This window comes from Schistocerca gregaria, chromosome X, assembly GCF_023897955.1.
Source record: "Schistocerca gregaria isolate iqSchGreg1 chromosome X, iqSchGreg1.2, whole genome shotgun sequence".
Lineage (NCBI taxonomy): Eukaryota > Metazoa > Arthropoda > Insecta > Orthoptera > Acrididae > Schistocerca > Schistocerca gregaria.
This window is the reverse complement of record NC_064931.1, coordinates 671,221,032-671,247,949: the sequence shown is the minus strand read 5'-3', so window position 1 is coordinate 671,247,949 and position 26,918 is coordinate 671,221,032. Positions and strand designations below refer to the sequence as shown.

At 42.1% G+C, this 26,918-nt stretch overlaps 1 protein-coding gene across 2 annotated transcripts in view; it reads right to left on the bottom strand.

Annotated features, from left to right (window-relative positions):
* Positions 1–7,026: 7,026 nt before the first annotated feature.
* LOC126297578 (protein turtle homolog B-like) overlaps positions 7,027–26,918 on the bottom strand; it is a 476,180-nt gene continuing 456,288 nt past the window's right edge. For both annotated transcript variants that reach the window (XM_049988544.1, XM_049988545.1), the window contains one exon: positions 7,027–7,312. In XM_049988544.1, coding sequence (XP_049844501.1) covers positions 7,209–7,312 — 104 coding nt within the window. In that variant the 3' untranslated portion in view covers positions 7,027–7,208. The remainder of the gene's footprint in view (positions 7,313–26,918) is intronic.

Here is a 26,918-nt window from a genome sequence, read left to right as displayed (position 1 = left end):
CTCTGCGTTCATCTGACCTAAATTCCCTAGATTTCTTCCTACTCCGCCGACACATGTGGAAGAACTGATAGCACGTGTTCATGCTGCTCTTGTATCTGTGGATGCGGTCATGTTGCGAAGAGTACAGAGCTGTATGATACAGTGAGTCGCGCAGTGTTTGGACGTGCAGGAGGTCGCTTTAGGCATCAGCTCTGAGGGCAACGTATTTCTTTGTAAACGTCACGAGGTGATTAATATGGAAATTGTTATTGTCACTGGATGCTTATGTGTTACATCTGAGCGGACGTATTGCATGTGATGTAAATGACTAGCAGATGTTGAATTATTTAACTGTGCAATCTTCTTTAGCATCTTGAAATCGATATTGTTTTTACAGTTATTCTGTCATATGACAGGTAATTTGTTTCAGCTACCTATTTCGGGCTTGTCTGATCACATCTTTATCATGTTCAGCCTTATAAAACACTGCACTATTTAAACGTGGGATACGCGTGGCTTAAGAAATGGTGTATGCTAGGTGCTATACGGCAGAATGCAACTGGCAAATAAGAACAAATATACCTCGATCTGCCGCATGCTAACCCAAAACGCTGTCCACTGCACCAACTGCACAGAACTAGTTATATATGCCCCCAGAGGTAGTTACGGTACATGTCATTACAGTGTTGCCAGACTGCCAATCTTAAACGATCATGTACTGCCAGAAATATGCGCAGGACGAAATTTTGTGAAAACATTTTTGTATTGTTATTATGTAAGGAATCGCTTTGCCAACGCCGAAACTCCGAACACGCGGATCTTTCTTCACACTGTATGTGCCCAAGGACCCTGCTTCGACCTGAGAAGGTCGCCTGGACATAGGGTGACCCGCATAACACATGTGGCAGTTGGGTAGCACGGAGCATTCGGCAGGGCTCCAGAAATGCAGCAATGCTAAAACTCAGCCTGACCATGGCGGCGAATAGGGTCCAAATGGTTCAAATGGCTCTGAGCACTATGGGACTTAACATCTGAGGTCATCAGTCCCCTAGAACTTAGAATTACTTAAAACTAACTAACCTAAGGACATCACATACATCCATGCCCGAGGCAAGATTCGAATCTGCGACCGTAGCAGTCGCGCGGTTCCGGACTGACGCGCCTAGAGCCGCTCGGCCACCGCGGCCGGCCTGGCCAATAAGGACGCCTGTTCCTTTTTCTGTAAGAGAAATTAAGCTCAACATTGCTTTGCAGAGTTCCGTGCACTATGATATTATGTTTTATGTTCCTTACCTACCCAGTATGATCACTTAATAGTTCATAACTTTTAATAATCAAGTCATTAGCAAATTTAAGTTAGTAAAAACTGATTAGCATACAATATGCTTTACTTCGATTATTCCTTTTCCACAGTAGTGTATGACCTTATGTGCCGTTGGGGTCATTATTGGTCCACTGTAAAAACTTCCTTTCGTAGCTGACCGCCATAACTATAGTTGTTATCTGTGGTCACAAATAAATAATGTATGTGAAAATGATAGAGCTCCGTGACAAAAAAGGTTCTGGGCATATATGGGTTAAAATAGCTGTTGTTTCTAGCTTGAAATTTATCCTCTTCAGAATAGATTTATTTATGTTACACGTCCCCTCATTCTTACTTTAGTACTTGGAAGTAAATTCACATCAAGTTTCTACTGGAAATAACACCATTGCCGAAATTTAGGGTGCTTGTGAAGCTCCATCACGATAATCGCCAAGCACGTTTTCTCTTTTCATGATGATAAAAACATCCTGTGATACGTATAATTTCTGTTACTGTTCATGGTTATCTTCTACATCTACATCTACATCCGTACTCCGCAAGCCACCTGACGGTGTGTGGCGGAGGGTACCCTGAGTACCTCTATCGGTTCTCCCTTCTATTCCAGTCTCGTATTGTACGTGGAAAGAAGGATTGTCGGTATGCTTCTGTGTGGGCTCTAATCTCTCTGATTTTATCCTCATGGTCTCTTCGCGAGATATACGTAGGAGGGAGCAATATACTGCTTGACTCTTCGGTGAAGGTATGTTCTCGAAACTTCAACAAAAGCCCGTACCGAGCTACTGAGCGTCTCTCCTGCAGAGTCTTCCACTGGAGTTTATCTATCATCTCCGTAACGCTTTCGCAATTACTAAATGATTCTGTAACGAAGCGCGCTGCTCTCCGTTGGATCTTCTCTATCTCTTCTATCAACCCTACCTGGTGCGGATCCCACACTGCTGAGCAGTATTCAAGCATTGGGCGAACAAGCGTACTGTAACCTACTTCCTTTGTTGTCGGATTGCATTTCCTTAGGATTCTTCCAATGAATCTCAGTCTGGCATCTGCTTTACCGACGATCAACTTTATATGATCATTCCATTTTAAATCACTCCTAATGCGTACTCCCAGATAATTTATGGAATTAACTGCTTCCAGTTGCTGACCTGCTATTTTGTAGCTAAATGATAAGGGACCTATCTTTCTATGTATTCGCATCACATTACACTTCGCTACATTGAGATTCAATTGCCATTCCGTGCACCATGCGTCAATTCGCTGCAGATCCTCCTGCATTTCAGTACAATTTTCCATTGTTGCAACCTCTCGATACACCACAGCATCATCTGCAAAAAGCCTCAGTGAACTTCCGATGTCATCCACCAGGTCATTTATGTATATTGTGAATAGCAACGGTCCTATGACACTCCCCTGCGGCACACCTGAAATCACTCTTACTTCGGAAGACTTCTCTCCATTGAGAATGACGTGCTGCGTTCTGTTATCTAGGAACTCCTCAATCCAATCACACAATTGATCTGATAGTCCGTATGCTCTTACTTTGTTCATTAAACGACTATGGGGAACTGTGTCAAACGCCTTGCGGAAGTCAAGAAACACGGCATCTACCTGTGAACCCGTGTCTAAGGCCCTCTGAGTCTCGTGGACGAATAGCGCGAGCTGGGTTTCACACGATCGTCTTTTTCGAAACCCATGCTGATTCCTACAGAGTAGATTTCTAGTCTCCAGAAAAGACATTATACTCGAACATAATACGTGTTCCAAAATTCTACAACTGATCGACGTTAGAGATATAGGTCTATAGTTCTGCACATCTGTTCGACGTCCCTTCTTGAGAACGGGGATGACCTGTGCCCTTTTCCAATCCTTTGGAACGCTTCGCTCTTCTAGAGACCTACGGTACACCGCTGCAAGAAGGCTTGTAGTTTCTGAACGACTACTCTTTCAAGATTATTTGGTTGCTTAGGTAAGAATATTGTCCAGTAGACGATTCGAGTAGTGAGAGTGTTTTGTTACCGTTAGAAGGCTTCATAGTCGCTCCACAATTATCTGGGGAAATGAAGGGCAATTCAGATAGAGCCACCTTATTTCGATAAGCCCGATACAACGGAGGTGCAGAGAGTGGTCCAAAGGCTGCCTGCTAATGAGAATTTTCCCTCAAGATCCATAAGCTCCATGCAAGAAGCAGTGGCTGAGGTTGAGGTTTCCTTTCACGTATAGGTTTTTACTGTCCTCGTAATGTGCGTGGTTAAGCCAAAATCCCTTTTCCCTGTGAGATGCAACAATCCACTGCCCTCTGTATGGTTGATAAAACTTTAGGTAACTAATGAAGGACAACGCTGGTGGAATATATCCCAGTCAGGAAACTTTGACCATGTTTATTCCACACACTACATTATCTACTAGCTTGTTGAAGACAAGTATGCTCATGAAGCACAAAAAATATAAATATGCAAAAATACACCAATACTTCATATTTCTGAAAGTGTTACAAGAAATAAAAATAATAGTGACATACTGGAAGCCTTAATGGATACAAAGGGCTGGTGCCGATCACCAGTCCCCAGTATGAGAAACCCATGTTCGTCAAACTCTTACCCAGACGAAACTGTCAAAGCTAGAGTTTGTGCAAAATAAGGTGGCAGCTGCACAGAAACTCTGCGAATCCAACATGTTGTCCCGAAGGGGCGGTCGGTTTTGTTTACTGTCTCCTGCCGACCAGGTCATTTCGAGCTTTCTCGTTGCTCCGTCTTCACTATCTGGAACGGAATCACTGTCTTTGCGCAATAGTTCTTCATACTCAGGCATGTGTGATTAAATTCAGTGCCTTTATATTTATGTCGGAAGAGGTAAACGAGGAAGCAAACATTTCATTAAAACCCCTATGTTGGAGGGGATTATAGGAAACGCTATCTGTTCCAATAGCACAATAAAGAGAATAAATGAAGGAGAAAACATAGCTGCAAGTACTTCCCAAGAATTAACTTCCAAAATATGTGGAAGATGGAGAATAAAATTTAATTTGTAGGTGATATTTCCGAACAGGTTGTCATGGAATTGACCCATCTGAATGATCCCTCTTCTAAATTTTACTTTTCCAGTATCGTAGTATGGGACATTTTACCCCTTCCTTGTCTTATCAGGTTTCTTGTTGGTTGCATATCAGTGGACTTGTTTTGCTTTAGTTGATCCTTTCTTTACACGATCATATCTTTTCGGTACTATATTGAGGAACTATTGCCTTTGACGACCTTTATATGTGGAATTTATCGCCATATCGACAACCTATTAATAAGATCATTTGCAGACTCTCTGTCTGTAGCTTGTAAGTCACATGAGATGTGTTTGTGCCCGTATGCTTCAGCTGCCAAACTGTACCTCCCCTGCTGCGCAGCTGAGTCTCACCGTTGTGACCTTGTGTTTAAATATTTGTGGTAGAAACTGCTTACTCAGAAGTGACATCAATATGGTGTGTCACTTGATAGGAGCATGGCACTTGACAACTTTCGAGAAGCCATATTGGTTTCTGAGCATTTCATTATTTTTCTATTATAACTTGTGTGTTATGGTAGTATGCTATTTCAAGGCACCGGTACAGTGAAGATTTATCACACACATACCACCCTTGGTACGATTTATTATAATGCAGTGTCAGCTAATGACACATCAACGGTGAAAGCCTTTAGGAGACCCTAACATGGACGATAAAATTGTGCAGAGTAATTAACAGATTGGATTCCCTTAGAACCTTTGCGCTCCATGACAGTGATGTAATCCAAAATAGGAAGGAAGTCAGCAATTATTTGCAATTCAATCTGTACGTTACTGGAGATGTAGATTTCAACTACAGAATAGCTATCATCAGTGCATTTTAAATGAAAACGACTCACTTCAAATGCTCTGGTGATAGCTATTCTGTAGCTGAAATCAAGATCCGAAATAAAGCACAGATTGAACTAGAGATGATTGTTGACTTACTTCCTGTTTTGGATTGTGCAGAGTAGCAGGTGTTCAGCATGGTTCTGCTGTTAGAGATGTTAACTTATGGAGTTGGAGGAAGTAGACTTGAGTCCTGTTATGTGCTAACTTTTGTTTCATCTCTGCATTTGCAACACATTCTGGGACTTATTTATTAATATCACACAATGATGTTCTGCTATATTCGATGTTACTTACATATTAGAGCGCACTCTCTCAGGAATGACTTTCTTAGATTTTGTGACTTCTATCTTATTAAGAAACGAGCTAAGAAATTGCTGCACGTACAATTTGGTTGTGTGTTAGGGTGATGGGTGTACACAGTGTATAATTAAAGTAAAATAGCGTGTTGGTCCCTTCCCCAACATCAACCAACCAACCAAATTAACATATAGCTATGCGACCACGCACTGACCATATTTCACTTACTTATCAGATTGTGAAGCACATGACCCAAACAGTTATATTACGTTCTTAATTACACAGTGTCCGAAAATAAAGTATCCATAAATGACTCTGAGATGTGAGGAAATGGAGATGACAGTATACTCGTCAGTTTTCTGATTCAGCTGATAACCTAGATCACAGTCGTGCTACCAGTCAGCTATAATTTGTAGTTACATTAAATGGATTCAGACTATTCCAGTCAAATGTATAACTCCACTAAAGATTAGTCTGTTACATTAAATGGCTTCAGACTATTCCAGGCGAATTTATAACTCCACTACAGATTAGTCAGCCACCACATTCAAGGTTTATGACACTCAAACCTTGTTTCTTAACATATTTCAGTCACACATAGCCAACGCTCCATGCAGCACTCTAATGAGTATTGATAAGTCTTAACAATTTACAATCCTCTTGCCAGCAGGTGAGTCATGTCACTTGTGTCAAAAGACGAATCACTGACTAACACCCTGCTGTTTTGTCCCTTCCCCCAGATCACCCAAGCAACCAACTAACGTCACCAGTTGGCGTTAGTTACAAACTCAGATGCCTTCTTTACATAATCGACGTTAACCAATAAGCACACCTTCGAAAACAGAGATGGATGTACTGCCTCGCAACAGCAAGACTCAACTCTACCGAATGGTGGTTGCTCAGCCTGGAACCCCCGCTACTATTGGTGTCCCTCCACCTACCCCAGCATCTACCTGGATACAGAAAAACTGATTTTGCTTGTGCACCGTCTACTTGAAATCTTTGCCCTTTAGGTTATGAAGTGCTTCAGGCGTCTGCCCCCCGCTCACGCCACTCACTGACGTGGGTGTCAGTACGTCCCTTAAGTAGTAATTCCTGCCCATACCATCAGTTAAACACCATTGTATGCGAAGTATCACATGTAGTTGTGAGGTCTTCCACTTTCTTTGTTCATGTAAACACATCATTAGAGGGTAAAATACCACGAGGTAAGCCCTTTGGGCAGCGTAAGACTAGGCTTTGGCCAGAGTTATGCTAGCACTCACTTGATTTGATGCATGTGTCATGTTGTATATTCTCTGTTTTATAGTGAACTGTCAACATTTCGTGGCATGCACTTGTTACGTCATATCACAATGTGACGCTGGGTGTGCAGACTCCTTATGTCAGACTCATTCTTTCACATTTATTGGTAAACGATTACCTGCCAATAGCAGACATAAGTTATATACAACAGTTCCTACCACGCAATCGTTCTTACACTATCGGTATAAGTCACAGGCACTAAAACAAATTGTGGAAAAAGGGTGGGAGTAAAGATATACTGGACAGTTTTATAAACATAATCTTTGAGAACGTAAGAAATTACAGTTGAGAATAACACCTAAAAGTAATGCTTCTTGCATAATTGTCACATTAAACGGTATTTTCATTGTCATTGTCCTGAAACAAGTCTACTGTCTAAGTTGGTCTCACTGCAGACACAACACTGTGGGCGCACACCAGGCAGTCAGAAGGCGCGTCCCGCCAGAGCCACCGCCAGCAGCAGCGCAAGCAGCCGCCAACCGCTGCCCGCGGCGCCAGCCGCCGTCTGCATTGCCTGCGGGCGTTCCCCTGCACACACAATGCACGCTTACAGTCACTAGCAGTGCTACCAACCTCCACTCGCCGCCTGCAGCGTCTCCAGTCGTCTGCATCGCCTGTGGACGTCCTCAGACACAGAATGCGCGCTTACAGCCAGCAGCAGCGCTACCCTCCATCTGCATCGCCTACGGACACATACCTGTACACACTTCACATCTTTATGCTACGAAAACAAGAGCGAAACCTCTGAATAATGGAGGCCATGTGGCTAGGTCCAGTATACGGTCATGCGGCGCCAGTAGAACTCATGAAATCTGTGCTGCTTTTAAGCAATATTTCTCCTATTTTAGAAAATATTTTATTTTTTTACCTACAATAAGTAAAGGCAATGTCTAAAAAAAGTGTTGTGGTTGGCAGGAGAGCCAACACCGTGTTACTAGAGGAGGCCGAAAGGCACGCGTTTTAGCTCACGCGGCTGGCGTGAGGTCTGCAACAGGACAAGGAAATTAGACTTTAGAAAAACGGACGTAGCTAGTGGAATACTTAACTTTAATCCATTAATGATGAACGTCGCTCTTGACGGTACATGATTCACAATATCAATAGTAACTGAATATGGCGCCTTGCTAGGTCGTAGCAAATGAGGTAGCTGAAGGCTATGCTAAACTATCGTCTCGGCAAATGAGAACGTAAGTAGGCAGTGAACCATCGCTAGCAAAGTCGGGTGTACAACTGGGGCGAGTGCCAGGAAGTCTCTCTAGACCTGCCGTGTGGCGGCGCTCGGTCTGCAATCACTGATAGTGGCGACACGCGGGTCCGACGTATACTAACGGACCGCGGCCGATTTAAAGACTACCACCTAGCAAGTGTGGTGTCTGGCGGTGACACCACAAAAAGGTTGTTCCATAAGGAACACAACTTTTGAAATGTCCACCATTGCCGTTCTGGTCAGTTGGAAACACTGAAAGATGCATGATTTTCGTCGCTTTCCTTTGTTGTTAGTGATGCAGCGCTTCACGACGTAATAGCAACTCGTCATATTGAAAACGTGTTACGAATGTGGTGAATGTCGGGCAGAGACTGTTTGCAAGCTCTGTGGAATGTTTGGTCAATGTAATGCACCGTTTAAGTGGACTGTGGTGCGACTGATTTGAGAAATCCTGCTCTGCTGTGGACATTAAACCTTCGACGCATCCTCTCGGTAGTCGTTCTGCAGAAAACGCTACCATCGTGGGAGATAATGTCACTGCAAGTCTGGTGAAATGTATTCACCGATGTTCACAACAATTCGGTATTCCCAGAACCAACGTGTAACGAATTCTGAAAAAACATCAGCACCTTTGGCCCATGAAATCAAACTGACATGAGAATAGAAGCCAAAGGATCACGAAGAGTACCGAGCATTTGCCCACTGGTTGATTTCGACAAAAAGAGCGGGCAACAATTTAATCGAGAAAACAATGTTCACTCTTGAGCCTCATTTTCTGTCGAATGACTCCGTGAAAAGCAAACTTGCAGGGTTAAGAGACACAGAAAACCTTTGAGTAGTTATGGAGAAGCCATTACATCCACATTGAGTGGTGTGGCATTTGGACTGAGGGCATAACTCGACCATACTATTTCGAAGATGGAGCTAGAGCCGATTGACGGTGGAAGGTGATCGCTACCACGTGTTAAGAGAGTTTCTGTGGTAAACTGGATCGTGTGAATGCTAAAGAGTTTTGGTTTCAACAAGCTGGCGCAACTTTCCACATATGAACCCCATGAATTGCAAAAATGGACATGTTATGAGATAATCACAAGTGGCATACACTGAAGTAATATCAAAATTATTTACTATATTCAATAAATTTGTATCTTGTTATGCATTTAAAAGCTGTATTTTTAATGGCACATCCTTCATAATTCATTTCACTTATTTGAGCAATTATCTGAGAAACATAAACAACGTTAGTCAAAACACTACCCATTCACATACAGATTGAAATCAAACTTTTGGACCAGTATCTACGATATGCACAATATAGCTTGGCTTTTTCCTGGGAAAAAAGAAATTTCTGGAAATCTGATGACTCTGGGCTGGTACGGAAAGTTTCCGCCCATTGCCAAACTAAGCTACCAAATAATTCAACACGCAGCAATAACGTGGTAGCCTACAGAGTTGTACTGATGTGAGCATCGGAATACCCACGCCACCATAAAAACGACCTTTTTTAATTTTTTTTACATAGATTTGGGAATTTTTGCAGTTTGTAAAATGTTATTGAAATGAGCTATATAGATGCAGTGATAAAGATATCTGTACTGTGGGTGCAACAACAGACTATCCCGTGGTTCCTGAGGAGAGGCAACAGCATTTTTTATAGTTGCAGGGGAACAGTCTGCATGACTAACTGATCTGGCCTTGTATACATGACTGACTGATTTGGCCTTGTAACGTTAACGAATATAGCCATGCTGTGCCGGTACTGCGAACGTCTGAGAGCAAGTGAAAACTGCAGCCACGACTTTTTTTCATCCCAAAGAAAAGGAAGACTGGTGGTTTAATATCCCGTCGACATCGAGGTCATTAGAGACGGAACACAATTTCGGGTAGTGTCAAGGCTAGGAAAGGAAACCGGCTGTGCCCTTTCAAAGGAAACATCCCGGCATTGATCTGGAGTGATTTAGGGAAATCACGGAAAACCTAAATCTGTATGGCCGTAAGCGAGTTAGATCCGTCGTCCTACCGAATTCGAGTCCCGTGTGCTAACAACTGCGCCACCTCATTCGTTTCTTTTGTTTTTGTTTTTTGTTTCTTTGTTTTATTTTCCTCATTCCGAGGGCACACTGCTGTATTGTGTGGTTAAATCATGATGGCAGCATCTCGGGTAATGTATTCTAGAGGTAAAGTAGCCCCCTATTCAAATCTACGGACGAATACTACTCAGGAAAATATCGTCATAAGGAAATACAAAACTGACGTTCTACGGGCCCGAGTGTAGATTGTTGAATTTAAGTGAATTTAAGTGAATTTAAAAAGGTCAGTTAATACGCTGATCCAGGTACACTGGAAAAATATGAATTTTGTTCAAGTCAGTACAAAGCTATCAACACAACATGAGGTAGGAGCAACGCAGAAGCAAACCTAATAACGAATAAGAAAAAAGAAATGTGGGTAAGCTACTGTGAACAGCGTAATGAATGCGTTGTCGTGGCCAAGACAGAAAAAGGCAACAGCCACCACAGTTGCACAAGTTTATAGCCTAATGGGTCTGCAGATGATGAATAGATTAACAGAATGTATGATGAGATAAAAGTAATTATTCAGGTAGTTAGAGTAGATGAAAATTTCATTGTTATGGGTAATTACAATACGGTAGTAGGAAAAGGAAGAGATGGAAAAATAGCAGGAGAACATGGGTTGAGGGAAAGGAATGAAAAGAGGAAGCGGCCTGGAAGAATTTTGCATAGAGCACAAGTCATTCAAAGCCAATACTTGGTTTAAGAATCATCTAAGGAGGTTGTGCACGTGGAAGAGGCCTAAGGGCACAGGAAGGTTTCATGCTGACGACGTAATGGTAAGACAGAGATTTCGAAACCAGATTTTAAACCATCAGACTTTTCCAGGGTAAGATTTGGACACTGACCACAATTTATCGCTTCTGACCGCATACTAACTGAAGGAACTGCAATATATAGAAAATTAAGGAGATGGGACATGGATAAAAACTGTAGAATCCAGGTTTTCGAGAGTTTTAGAGGGGGCATTAGACAACGTTTGATTGAAACAGGGTAAGAGAAGACAATAGAAAACGAATGGGTAGCTGTAAGAGATGAAATAGTGAAGATGACATAGGTAAAAAGAGAAGACCTAGTAGGATTCCTTGGATAACTAAGGAGATACTGAATTTAACTGCTGGCCGGTGTGGCCGAGCGGTTCTAGGCTCTACAGTGTGGAACCGCGCGACCGCTACGTTCGTAGGTTCGAATCCTGTCTCGGACATGGATGTGTGTGATGTCCTTAGATTAGTTAGCTTTAAGTAGTTCTAAGTTCTAGGGGACTGATGACCTCAGAAGTTAAGTCCCATAGTGCTCAGAGCCATTTGAACCATTTTTTTAAAATTTAACTGAAGGAGTCGGCGGGACTGTGCTAACCCCCAGGGGCGTATTTTACATTAGTACTTGTTATATGTTTGTCTAAATTCAAAGACGAGATAATAAAAACAATAAGACAAAGCAATCTGTACAGCAGAAAACATTTTCCAAAGGTACGTATGGATCTGCTTCCTACCAGAATGTGGTTCATTTGAGACCACAAGAGATAACATGATCAGATTATCCGATGTTAAATAGCAGGTTAGCATTTTATTCTGCTGAATTCTTCTATTCTCTTAAAGGGACAATATAAACATGCAGCAAATAAAGCAGGCAAAAGGAATTCCAGGTGTCTAAAGATGAGATTGAGAAAAAGTGCAGAAAGATTAAGCAGGAAGGGTGCATGACAAATTTATTTCTGTAGAAGCTCACATAACTGGAGGAAAGATAGGTGCTGTCTACAGGAAAATTAAAGGGACCTTTAGAGAAATAGAAGTTAGTGTATGAATACCATGAGCTGAGATAGCAAGCCAGTGCTGATAGGTGCTGTCTATAGGAAAATTAGCAGGCACTTTAGTCCGGAACCACGCTGCTGCTACGGCCCACGTTCGAATCCTGCCTCGGTCATGGATGTGTGTGATGTCCTTAGGTTAGTCAGGTTTAAGTAGTTCTAATTCTAGGGGACTGATGACCTAAGCAGTTAAGTTCCATAGTGCTCAGAGCCGTTTGAACCATAGGTCACAGTTACGAAATATTGAATGAATTACTTGCAGACGAATAGGAAAATAAAGGTAGAGGCTGACGTTGGAGGAGAACAGTTTGGATTCTGGTGAAATGTAAATGTGTGCGAGGCAATACGGACCCTATGGCGTATACTGGGTTCATAAAAGATAGTTTGAAAAATGGCAAACCTATGTTTGTGGCATTTGCAGATTTAGAAAAAGCTTTTGTAAATGTGAACTAGATTACACTCTTTGAAATTTTAAGAGTAGCAGGGATAAATGTAGGTACCGAAAGGTTATTCACGACTTATACAGAAACTAGACTGCATGTATAAGACTCGAAGAAAATGAAAGGGAAGTAGTAGTTGAGAAGGCAGTGAGATAGAGGTGTAGCCCATCCCCTATGTCATTCGATCCGTGCATTCAGTTTGCTGTGAAGGAAACGAATGAGAAATTTTTAAAGGGAATTAAAGTTCAGGAAGAAGACAAAAGAACTTTGCGGTTTGCTAATGACATTGTATTCAATCACAGATGGTTAAATAATTGGGAGGGCAGTTGAACGGATTGGATACAGTCTTGAAAACAGATCATGGGATGAACATCAATAAAGTAAAACACCGTTAATGAGTTAAAGTAGAAGTAAATCAGGTGATACTAAGAGAATTATGTTATGAAATGAGACTCTAAAGGTAATATATGAGTTTTATTATTTGGACAACAAAATAACTGATAATGACCGAAGTACAGAAGAAACAAATTGGGACTGGTTATAGACTGAACAGTTTTTCTGAATACGTGGAATTCGTTAACATCTAATATATACCGAAGTGTTAGATCTAATATATACCTAAGTGTTAGGAAATCTTTTCTGCAAGTATTTGTCTAGAGTGTAGCCTTGTATGGATGTGAATCGTGGAGAAAAGGCAATTCAGAGAAGAAGAGAGAAGCTTTCTAAATATCAGACTATAGAAAAATGCTTAAGATTAGATGGGAAGATAGGATAACGAATAAATGGAAGTATAGAAAAAAGGAATTTAGACACGACTAAAAGAAGGGATTGGTTGGTAGGACACATCCTGAGGCATCAAGGAATTAAGTCTGGAGGGGGGGGGGGGGGTAAAAACGGGAAGGTGGAGACAAAGTCATGAATTGTGGAGTGGCGGTTGAGCTATTTAACGTATCCGTGAGATGCTACAGAATCTATCCACAGTGACCTACAGTAATCGATAACTCCCCATATATATATATATATATATATATATATATATATATATATATATATATATAATGACACACGAAGGATAGTGATTTATCTAATTAAATTACCAGGGCTGGCTCAGGCAGGAATGAAAAGATGGGTACTGCACCTCACACACATATAGTGACTACGGAAAGAAGCTAAGGGTCACAACAATAGTATGATTTATTGCTAAAGTACAGAAAAATTGTTAATCGACTGACTTAAGAACACAGTATTACAAGGACTAAGGACTGAAAACACATACGACAACCTTGGCACAGATGGATGTATACATAATAAAAATGATATAAAACTGCATTCGTGAATATGAACAATGATTGCGGAATAAGTTAAAGAAAAGCTCCGGAGAAGTGTGAACAAATAGCAGTGCTCTCACCTAAGAACATAGTGGCTGGCTGTGAAAATTAGACCAGCAAAACGCGAATTTGATGGAAGAGAAATGACTCCACACTCACCCTGGTTCAGTGAATGAAAAAACAGTCTATGCTTACCACTCTAATGAAGTACTACAGCAGAAGCTAGTTGTTTTAATGGCTGAGAATTCTAACTTAAGCCATAGCATTTGAGTTCTGCTCTAAGTCAGAGACTTCTCGCTTTGCATCTCTAAGACGAAGTGTATTGCAAAAAGCCCTGCGGAGAAATGTCTTCTACGATGTCGCAGGAGCAACTGTTCACTATTATCCCCTAAGAACAAACACATTCTTATTCTCCTATACAAGACTTAGCTCGTTATGCCAGACTGGAATCTCAGTGGCCAGTCGCAACAGACATTGCAAGTTCTGACCAATGATAATTAAATAATTCTCTATTATTACGGATTCTGCCGTGACTAACGAATGAAGTACATTTTTCCCTTGGAGCAGGGTAAAAGGCAGAAAATCTCCGCCACTATGTAACAGATTTCTAGTTACGACCAATCAAAAGGCGTTCACATTCACAGGTGCACGCAGGATCTCTCCCATGCTACCAAAATAATTACTATGAGCAAATAAGAAATATCATTCCAAAATAAAAATAAAAATTAGCTGGCCTCATGCTGGATTGTCTCATGCTAAACGTGTTGTGTTTTTTTGTGTCCTTCAGAATTTATCTTTGCTTTTTGCTTTGCACACAATGAAGGTTTATGATGGGGTGGGCTGCCTATTAGGCGCTCCTGCTGTGCTCGTATGGCAGAGTGCTATTCCCGGTATTCACGCGATTGACACTTTGGCTTACAGTACAAAACATTTTTACGGCCTGTGCAGGTCTATAGTGATTCTCTCCTTTTGCCAGCCAGCTAAAAGCCCCAGCTTGCAGCACATTACAAGACCGCTACACCATACCAAAAAGAAAGAGGTAGAGCTAATTATAACAGCAATCATCGGCATTTCTTATCATTCAGCACTAGTGATGTAGTTGGATCTGCGTGTTGGAATGTTAAACACGTTACAGGACAGTTCTGGAGAAACAAAATGGATGTAGATTATAGTAGTTTTGCAGAGATGAAGAGGCTTGCACAGTATTGACTAGTATGGAGAACAGCATCAGACCAGTCTTCAGACTGAAGACCACAACAGCAGATGAAAAACATTACACAATGAATTGCGTCATTGTTGTAAATATATGAAAAATTGTGTAAAATTTATAAAAAAGGAAAGTAATATATATATATATATATATATATATATATATATATATATATATATATATGTCTGCTACGCACAATGATTTTCATATATTGTATAATAAATAACATATTATATTTGTTCCTCATAAATTACTGATAGTGCATAACCGTTAAGGTTCTACAATACCGTAGCGAAGTTGCTGCAAAAAGTCCGTTCTTGAACATGAGCAAGCAGCGTAGCCGGCAGCGATACGTGCCAGGTGCACTATTGACACGTTACCCATGTGACGGCCCAATCAGTAGTAATCATTCCTTTATTGTGCTTTTCAGGACAGTTTATCAGAAGACGACAATACTACTATACAGCTCAAATATTTGAGCGCATTTTTGTAGGTTCGGGTGGAAAGTACTGACGCTGTGATTCCCCACATATAATAGATTTTGTTCAAGACCTAGAAGGCAAACTTTCAGATAATAACTTGTAACATAACAGCGCGGTGCTAATCTACTCTAACAGTCGTTTCAACAGCTGCTAGCAAATTTTGATAATATTGATGGCCTTCGTACTTCATTAAGCGCCTAATGCGTTAATATATTCAGTTAGTAGCAATGGCTGTTTGATTTTTGTTATGATGTTACTCTGCAGATTCTCTCTAATATTTTTCAGGCGTTGCATGCCAGATATATTGATTTTCGACGTACTTATTATATGGATTACTTTACTGGTAAGAACGTACATTTCCTAAGCAAATTTCAAGAGTAGCCGCAGAATATTCACAAACATATGCCAGAACTAAAAAATATACATCTGTTAGCATGGGTGATGCACCATCGCGTCAGAAAATATTACTCTCAATAACTATACGCAGCTGTAAAAATCCTTCAGTCATATAGAACGTTTAATTAGTGGATACTTCTTGAATTACACTAACGTGACAATGGGCTAGCAACATACACATATACGGATGGCCGTAGTATCGCGTATACAAGGCATAAAAGGGCAGTGCATAGACGAAGCTGTCATTTGTAATCAGATGATTCATGTGAAAATGTTTTCGGCGTGACTATGGCCACACGACGGGAATTATCAGACCCTGAACGCGGCATGGTACGCGGAGCTAGACGCATTGGGCATTCCATTCCACAAATCGTGAGAGAATTCAGTATTCCAAGATCCATAGTTTCAAGAGTGTGCCGAAAATACCAAATTTTGGCATTACCTCTCAACACGGTAAACACAGTGGGCAGCGGCTTTCACTTAACGCTGTAGAACAGCGGCGATTGCTAAGAGGTGTCAGTGCTAATAGCCAATACGTGAAATAACCACAGAAATCATTGCGGGGCGTACGAGGAACGTATCAGTTAGGAAAGTGCTCCGAAATTTGGTGTTAATGGGCTATCGCAGAAGATGGCAGGCGCGAGTTCGTTTGCTAACAGCACGACATAGTCTGCGTCGCCTCACCTGGCCTCCGGACCATATCGGTTGGATCCTTGACGATTGGAAAACCGTGGCTTGGTCAGATGAGTCTCGATTTCCGCTGGTGAGACGTTGGGTTCGTGTGTGGCGCAGACCCCACGAAGCCATGGACCCATGTTGTTAACAAAGCACTGTGCAAGCTGGTGGTGGCTCCATAATGGTTTGAGCTGGGTTTACATGGAATGTACTATTTCGTGTAGTCCTACTGAACCGATCATTGACTGGATATGGTTACATTCCGCTACTTCTAGACCATTTGAGGCCATTCATGGATTTTGTTCGCAAAAAAACCATGGAATTTTTATGGATGCCAGTGAGCAAAAACACTGGGCCACAATTGTTCGCTGCTCGCTTGAAGAACATTCTGGACACTCCGAGCGAATGATATGGATTCACAGATCGCCCGACATGATCCCACCGAACATTTATGGGATATAGTCGAGAGGTCCGTTCGTGCAGAAAACCCCACTCAGGCAACACTTTCACAATTATAGACGGCTGTAGAATTATTATGGCTCAGTATTTTTTTTAAAGAGGACGTCCAACGACTTGTGCAGTCCGTTCCACGTCGAGTTGCTGCACTGCACTGCACAAAAGGAGGCCCGACACGATATTAGGAGGTATCACATGACTTCTGTCACCACACTTTAGTTTGGGGTTTGATTCTTCTCTCAGCTCATTATTTCTACTATGCTTTGTTGAAACCACATTACAATACTTCGCAGAGCAGTAACCAACTCAAGCACATTGTAACTCCTTACCAAAATGAGCACGGGGACAACGCACGACTTATAGCTTTTTCTTTCCAATTCTGTTTTTACTCCATTAACCACTACACTGACGTCGTTACGTGACATATTCAGAAGATCCGTGTAAGTGACGAAATAATTATTGACAGTGGTAACTGATAGTTTGTTTCTTTACCAACATCGAAGGTGGATATTTTCTCTTTAAAATCGACTTTACGATGTTTGAAAGACTACAGAATTGATACTGAGACACCGATTTTTAAGATACCCACACCGAAATTGTGTAAATATCGATATTAATCGTACGTCGTTAGTTCGCTCTAGAATACTTATTATTACTAGTTCTGACTGATTGGTTTAAAAACAGGTGCCTCCTACTGTTATCACCAAATGCACAGTGCGTTGTGGTAACCCAACTGCGACGTCCTGTAACAGTACACAGAGTGTGTAAAACTTTCTCGTTAATACAGATACCGATGCGAAGTCGCACTGAGCGGTACCACGTTGTCTTGAGACAGATAGTAATTTTCTTTCAGCAACCTCATGCACAGATCGTCTACCGACTGGGTCCATGCCTGACCGTAGTAACGCCATTGCCGCGCAGGATACCCGCGCGGTCTGACGCATCTTGTCACGGTCCGCAGCGGCTCCCCCTGTCGGAGGTTCGAGCCCTCCCTCGGGCATGGGTGTGTGCTTCGTCCTCAGCGTAAGTTAGATTAAATAGTGTGTAAGCTTAGGGACCGATGACCTCAGCAGTGTGGTCCCATAAGACCTTGCCACAAATTTACAATTTTTCCAACGCCATTATTCTATCGTATCCCAAGTAAGTTCACTGCATAATTACGTTCATTATTTCCCGTCATAATGACGGTGTGCTTGACACGACAATCCATTGCACTAAGTGGGCCTGCAGTGAGGATTAACTAAAGTATTAATGACTGGTAACAGGTTACAGTGTTCGAGTTCCAGCGAGTATTAGGTTCCCGAACCTATAAATTATTTAGTAGCTTCCACATAGGTTATGAGGTACACTGAAATTAGGAAAATAGTTCACATTAATATAGTACAGGGGCGATCAAGAATCTGGCTCGCGAGCAGTGCCTGGGCATGAATGCCATTGCGCTCAGCCTCGCTGCACATTTCTTCCACTGAGACATCACGTTGTGTGAGCGAGTGGAAGGGAAAGAGGGGAATCTACGAGCGCGTCGCGTTTATATGGCACTGCGTACGACTCGGTTTTTTATTTCCCTTTACGCAACAACAAAACGAACTCTCAGTGTTATTTAATAATTTTTGGTGTGATGGAGACGTAATGTAATTTTTATCTGGTACAAACTGTCTGCATACTGACAGATGCAGACCATTTCACATATTTTCGCACTAACTTTGCTACGTCATTGTGACTTATTTCGTTTCATACCCATTAAGGGCTTTTGAACAGATATGTCGATCGAAATATTGCAGCTCTTATGCAGCCTCATTATGGAGACGTGGAAACTCTAAATGAGGGAGGCAATGTAGACATCCTGGACAATTTTGAAGTAAAACGATTTGTCATTAAAACAGGAATAACCTTGCATGTCAAACAGTTTCATGTGCACATGCACAGGGCTGCTTACAACTGAAACAGCAAACGTTTCTAAAACAGATCGAGACCGGATGTAAGATTGGCAGTGTCCTCAAAACGTTTAGGGAAGTATGCTTGTACTTCTTTCAAAGCCACAATATTTTTTTCAAATATCGCGTTTTCTTCGACGCCCATGAGCTTAGGGAAATTGACGAAGTTTTTTTTTGTCAGAATTTACCCCTTCCATTATGCGATTTTCATTTTATATGCATCCACATCAAATCAGAAATTTGTTGTTTCTGAGTTTGCTGTGTCTTACCATGGGCAGTGTACTATCCAGACAACTTAAACTGGTTCAGTTGGCTCTGAGCACTATGGGGCTCAACATCTGAGGTCATCAGTCCCCTAGAACTTAGAACTACTTAAAGCTAACTAACCTAAGGACATCACGCACATCCATGCCCGAGGCAGGATTCGAACCTGCAACCGTAGCGGGCGCGCGGTTCCAGACTGAAGCGCCTAGAACCGCCCGGCCACCGCGCCGGCAGTCGGACAACATATTACTTCCATCAACATACGTCTCGCGTAATGAACAAGATGAGAATATTCGAGAAATTGGGGCCAATACAGAGGCTTACTGACAATCATTTTACCTACGCGCTATTCGCGAATGGAAAAGGGATGGAGTGCTCAGTTAGTGGCACGAAAAGTACCCTCTGCAATCCATTCCAAACGTTCTAATTTTCGTTCCTGCACTCCTTTTTCCTTCATAAATTGAACAACAGGGAGTTTTAAATTGAAAAATTGTTTCAGGCATACCCCTTCACTTAACCAACGTGAAAGTGCCTTAGTAAGTGTGGGATTCAGAAATTTTGCTGTTCATACCACCAGTTTCTTCACGTGCTGCTTCTTGAAAATTTATCTCAAAATGCTTCTTGATGTACAGAACAACGACTCTCATCTGTCGATAGTTGTAGTTTTTGCCGGCCGGTGTGGCCGAGCGGTTTTAGGCGCTTCAGTCTGGAACCAGGCGACCGGTACGGTCGCAGGTTCGAATCCTGCCTCGGGAATGGATGTGTGTGATGTCCTTAGGTTCGTTAGGCTTAAGTAGTTCTAAATATAGGGGACTGATGACCTCAGATGTTAAGTCCCATAGTGCTCAGAGCCATTTGAACCATTTGTAGTTTTTTGCTCTTTCATTGTGAACTAAGTCTTTAAATTCTTTCTGCATAGTATTGTAATATCGTTTCGTAGCAAATTTTTAGTACCCGTCGCTTATGCGGCTGCATAATATATATTGAGAATTCACATTCCTCTCTTCCGTTATTTCTAGTCAGTTTTAAGGGCTTGTGATGACAGATCACTAGACTGCCTGTTTTTGTGCAAGCAGCCACTGGACCTGTGAACGTTCTTCTACAACAAACAAAAAGCAAAGCTGACATCACGATTCTGTCGAACTGAAGAGAGCGATTCCGACCTAAAAATTCCATACCGCAGTACTAAATGAAATGTCGCGCTCTACCGAGTACTTACGGAAAGGAACGAGCAAAATCGAGACATGCACAGTTTTGAGCCGCACACAGCACACGCACTTGGCGCACGTGCAGCTTGGCATGCGGTGGCCAGTCCTGCTGTAGTACTTTGCATGTAGATTTTCTGCTCATTGCCTTCAGCTCAGATGTTTTCTCAGTTCATTCACAGTCGTTTTGAAACACGCCATGTCTGACCTCAAATACTGGAATGTACAATTTTGTTGTTTTCGTCTCTTACAGGAAAATATTTCCACAAATAACTAGCATTCTTTTATTCATTGTTAACGACATCACGCAACTACACACCAAAGTTTACTGCAAAGTTTCTGTATATCATTTTGCTATAATAAATCTCATTTGCATATTTTGCTAGTCCAGGCCTGCACACAAGAACGAACACCACACTTTGAGCTTTAAACGTGTCACGCTTTCCACATTGGAACTTTGGTATTTCTTGGGTAGTGGAATGACTCTGCGCTCTGTTGCCTGCGCCTTTTAACTGTTACAAACAAGTAAAGGTCCGTATTATGACCCTAAGGCCAATCTGGACAGACCGACCACCGTGTCATCCTCATCCAATGGCGTCACTGAATGCGGTATGGAGGGGCGTGGCCTCAGCACGTGACTCTCCCGACCATTGTCTGCTTTCTTGGCCTTGCAGCCGCTATTTCTCACGCAAGTAGCTCTTCACGAAGCTGAGCGCACCACGTTCCAGCCTTCCCACCAAGGAAGAACCCCTGGCAGTACCGAGAATCGAAACCGGTTGCTCTATATTGCAGTCAGACATGCTGATCACTGAGATGTGGAAGCGCGACTGTTAACTGCTGCAGAAGCAGTGAAATACGTTCCACCGTCGAGTCACATCCTGTCCGGGTAGAGCTATTAATGAGCAATGACTTCAGTATGAAATGGTTGCGATGAAACGTTCCGGAGGAACGAATACGTTGCAGGTATGGCGAATCACTCCCTAATAGACGGAAGTTGTCGTTTGTGGACGTTTTACTCATCCAAGCACATGAAATGTGATGTCCTTATGTGCTGCAAGTTGCAAGGATAGCCAGTTTGACCGAAGAAGGATAGATTGTCCTCCCTATTTCTTCAGATGCCGAAGTCTCTGCGTTGTTCGTCCATAGTGTGTGGCACGCTACAGACAGACAGGTCAGTACACAGGGCGAATTAGACAAGGTCGGCGACGCATTACAACCCCTCCTTGAAGTCCGATGTGTGGCAATCTGTGCATTGCGGTGCCGTACTGCTGCCGCCATAGCACTGCAAGATTATCTGAGAAGGGCCACTGGAGCCACTGTGTCCGATCAGACTCGAAGGAATTGGTTACGAGAAAGAACCTTAGGACCCGAACGTCCCCTTCGAGTGCCCCGCTTGACACGACTACTTCTTGAAGCTCACCTTGAGTTCTCCCGTTCTCATGTCAATTGGTAACTTTATCAGTGGCGAAATGTGTTATTCTTAGACGAGTCCCGATTTCCTCTGACTCATAGTGATGGCAGTGTTCGTGTGTGGAGACGACATTTTGAGTGGTACCTGCCAAATGTTATCCAGGAATTCGACAGATATGGGCAACGTTCTGTGATGGTGTGGGAATCCAACTTTGTTGATAGTCATACGAATCTTATCGTTGCCTATGATCGCCTTACCGCCAGGCAATAGGTCGAACAAATTCTGTTGGACCACGAGGCGGTTGCTGCATACGGTGTTGGGGTCCTGAATTCCGTCCCTTGCGCGATAATGCCAGCGCCCGTGAGCTGGATGTCACCAGGGATGTTTTGCGAAGCCTGGACATTGGAGTAGTGGAATAGCCAGCGAAGGGTCCCAACCTAAGTGCCATCGAGCATGTATGGGATATGTCTGACCGTCGTTTTCGTGGTCGTCCTGTTCCGAGAACTCTCAGCGACTCTCTTTCAAGAATGAGAACGAATAACACAGGGTGACCTTCGTAGGATTATTCGGAGCGTGGCACATAGGTCTGTGGCGGTACTAAACGCTCACGAAGGGCATACCCTTTATTAAAACTCTCAAATTACAATGAAAAGCATCCATAATGACCGAATAAATTACTGTTCCCACTTTGTTTGAGGTAAAGATATACATCTACATCTAAATGGTGGTCTCTGCAATTCGCATTTAAGTGCCTGGCAGAGGGTTCATCTAACCATTTTCATACTACTTCTCTACCATTCAACACTCGAATGGCGCGTGGGAAAAAGGAACACCTAAATCTTTCCGTTCGAGCTCTGATTTCTCTTATTTTATTATGATGATCATTTCTCCCTACGTAGATGGGTGTCAACAAAATATTTTTGCATTCGGAAGAGAAAGTTAGCGATTGAAATATCGTAAATAGATCTCGCCGCAAAAAAAACCGTCTTTGTTACAGTGACTGCCACCCCAACTCGCGTATCATATCATTGAAACTCTCACCCCTATTGCGCGATATCACGAAACGGGCTGCCCCTCTTTGCACCCTTTCGATGTCTTCTGTCACTCCTACCTGGTAAGGGTCTCACACCGCGCAGCAATATTCCAGCAGAGGACGGACATGTGTAATGTAGGCTGTCTCTTTAGTGGGTTTGTCGCATCTTCTAAGTGTTCTGCCAACAAAGCGCAGTCTTTGTTTCGCCTTCCCCACAATATTATCTATGTGGTCTTTTCAATTCTGCTCGTAATTGTAATTCCTAGGTATTTAGTCGAATTGTCAGCCCTTAGATTTGTGCGATTTATCGTATACCCAAAATTTATCGGATTTCTCTTAGTACCCATGTGAATGACCTCACACTTTTCTTTGTTTAGTACCAATTGCCACTTTTCATATCACACAGAAATTCTCTCTAGATCATTTTGTAATTGGAATTGATCGTCTCATGATTTTGTTAGACGGTAAATTACAGCATCATCCGCAAACAATCTAAGGGGGCTGCTCAGATTTATGTAAATCAGGAACTGCAGAGGACCTATGACACTACCTTGCAGAACGCCAGATATCACTTCTGTTCTACTCGATGATTTACCGTCTATCACTACGAACTGTGACCTCTCTGAGAGGAAATCACGAATCTAGTCAAACAACTGAGGCGAAGCTCCTTATGCACGCAATTTGATTAATAGTCGCTTGTGAGGAACGGTATCAAAAGCCTTCTGGAAATCTAAGAATATGGAATCGATCTGATATCCCTTGTCGACAGCACTCATAACTTCATGGGAATAAAGAGGTAGCTGTGTCGACCAAGAACGATATTTTGGTTTGGTTACGTTGTTAGCATATCCAGTCCACAGTTATTCCACAGTTGTGTATATCAGATGCCGAAAGTCATGTTCCCCTAATTCTTTAGAGCAGTGTATTAGCTGATGTTAATCTAAACAAGTTCATTTTCACGTCTCCCGGCTGTCGCAAGGCTCTTTTATATTGTCGACATACAAAATCATTGTCATCTTTATCTCGTGGTATAGTTTTAACGCTATATATCGCTAGTGATTCACATTGTTCCTCTGGTACATTAGTAGGTAATGGCTTGAGGGAGCACCAATTACTGACCATCAGTGCATTTTTGTTCAGAGAGCGAACTAAGCAGTTCCGCTCCTCGTGAATGCTTGTCAATGTAGTGTTAGCATTCATTGTTTAGATTCATTTAGACAATATGCACAAGCCACACACTGAGGTGATAAAAGTCGTGGGATACCTCGTAATATCGCGTCTGACTTTTTATTGGCAGACGTATTGCAGCAGGAAGTCCCCTGCAGAAATATTGACCCATGTTGCCTCTACAGTTGTCCATAATTGCGAAAGTGTTGCCGGTGCAGGATATTGTGCACGAAATGACCTGTCGATTATGTCCCATAAACGGTCGATGGGATTCACGTCGGGCGCTCGAATTTTGCAGAACATTCTTCAACACAATCGTGAGCAAATTGTGGCTCGGTGACACGGCGCGATTTCTATCCATAAAAATTCCATCGTTGTTCGGGAACGTGAAGTCCATGAATTGCTGTAAATGGTCTCCAAATAACCGAACATATCCATTTCCGGTCAATCCCGCGCGGCTGTTCACGGTCGTTTAGTGACGACCGCTGGCCCCTTTTGTTAGCTATGGTGAGATGTAATGCCTAAAATTTGGTATTCTCGGCACACTCTTGAAAATGTGGACCTCAGAACATTGAATTCTCTCACGATTTCCGAAATGGAATGTCCAAGTCTTAATTTCCATCGTGCGGCCATAATCACGTCGGAAACCTTTTCACATGAATGACCTGAGTACAAATGATAGCTGCACCAATGCACAGCATTTTTTTTTACCTTGTGTGCGAAATACTAAGGCCATCTGTATATGTGCATATCACTATCCCATGACTTTTGTCACCTCAATGTAACAGCAACTGTAAACACTAAATCTACACTTCTAGGCGCTACAGTCGGGAACCGCGCGACCGCTTCGGTCGCAGGTTCGAATCCTGCCTCGGTCATGGATGTGTGTGATGTCCTTAGGTTAGTTAGGTTTAAGTAGTTCTAAGTTCTAGGGGACTAATGACCTCAGATGTTAAGTCCCATAGTGCTCAGAGCCATTTGAACCTACACTTCTGTTTGTGGTAGACCTACCAATGAGTTTTAGAATTTTCCTGTGCTGAAACAAAATTTTAGCTCCGTTAAACAGTACGCTGTAGAAGAGGGGACACCAAAATACGGCCCGCGGGCCAGTTGTGACTTGCAAAGGGATTTAATCCGACTCGCGCTTGAGTGAGGGATTTTTTTTTAAAAAGTAGTGTGCAATTCTTTCTGCTTGTTTAAGTCGCTCGTGAGTAACATATGCCAGCAAGATCGGTCTGTCGGCAGCTATCAGCGACTCTACCTATGTTTATGTTTGTTGTGTCGTTTTTCCAAGTAGTCTTTCTTTCGAATAAGTGTGCAAAATATTCGTCGAAAGTAAAAAGAGAGAATTAGATACCGAGTGTCGTATCTGCAACAATGCATAGACCATAAAATATTTCGTTGTAGGAAAAAAACAGCAATTGAAAGTATGTTATGTGTAACGAAGTTATTGCTGTTCTTAAGGAATACAATATTTGTCACCACTACGAAAAAAAGACATGCTGCACACTTTGATAAACTGAATGACAAGGTACGTGAACATAATTTAGAAACACTGAAACGTAGACTGTTTTCAACAAACCATTTTAAGCAATGGCGTTTAGGAAGGTGTTGCCATTATAAAAGTAAGTTTACGAATTGCCGATGAAACCGCCAGACACGGCAAATCATTCGCTAGCGGTGATTACATAAAGAGGTGCATTTTAATTACAGTTGAAGAACTCTTACCTTAGAAAACTGAACAACGAAATGGAGTCACTCTTCTAGCAAAGATGGTAGAACATCAAACTGAAGGTATTGCTTTTAATTTACCATGTCAGTTACAGGAAAAGGCATCTAAGTTTGTTTGGTACTCATTAGCCCTCAACGTATCTTCAAATATAACTGATAGGTCCTATTACGCATGTCCTACGGTTGTTTAAAGGTATTGGCGCCGACTTCAAGGTTGGCCAAGAACTTGACAATCTGATTTCCTTGTATGGAACAACAACAGCTGTGGATATCTGTCATGGGGCACAATTAAGTTTATCTGAAAAGTACCGGGTGATCAAAAAGTCAGTATAAATTTGAAAACTGAATAAATCACGGAATAATGTAGATAGAGAGGTACAAATTGACACACATGCTTGGAATGACATGTGGTTTTATTAGAACCAAATAAATACAAAAGTTCAAAAAATGCCCGACAGATGGTGCTTCATCTGATCAGAATAGCAATAATTAGCATAACAAAGTAAGACAAAGCAAAGATGATGTTCTTTAGAGGAAATGCTCAATATGCCCACCATCATTCCTCAACAACAGCTGTAGTAGAGGAATAATGATGTGAACAGCACTGTAAAGCATGTCCGGAGTTATGGTGTGGCATTGGCGTCGGATGTTGTCTTTCAGCATCCCTAGAGATGTCGGTCGATCACGATACACTTGCGACTTCAGGTAACCCCAAAGCCAATAATCGCACGGACTGAGGTCTGGGGACCTGGGAGGCCAAGCATGACGAAAGTGGCCGCTGAGCACATGAGCATCGCCAAACGAAACTCGCAAGAGATCTTTCACGCGTCTAGCAATACTTTTTCTTGTTCTAATGTCATTTCAAGCATGTGTGTCAATTTTTACCTCTCTATCTGCATTATTCCGTGGTTTATTAAGTTTTCAAATTTATACTGACTTTTTGATCACCCGGTACAACCTTCCTCTTCCTCGGATGAAATATATTACAATAGATGAGGAAAGAAATATGTGACGCAAAAATGTAGATTTCATTGGAAGGCTAAAATGAGAATGTGAAGCCAGTGGTGTTACCAGAGCCTTGACATTGTATTGGGTTCTTCATCAGCAAGCTGTTTGAGGAAAGTCAGTGGATATTTGAATATGTCCTGTGTGATGAAGCCTGTAATGTCTGTTGTCAATTTCGTTCCATGTTATGGAATAAAACACCATCAATTCAAGTCTTTCCAAGATTAGGCAGAATCTTTGTCGGGTGACCTCCCTTGTTACACGGCAGTAATGTGGTTAACCTGAGATGAAATTCTGTGAAAGTCATTTTC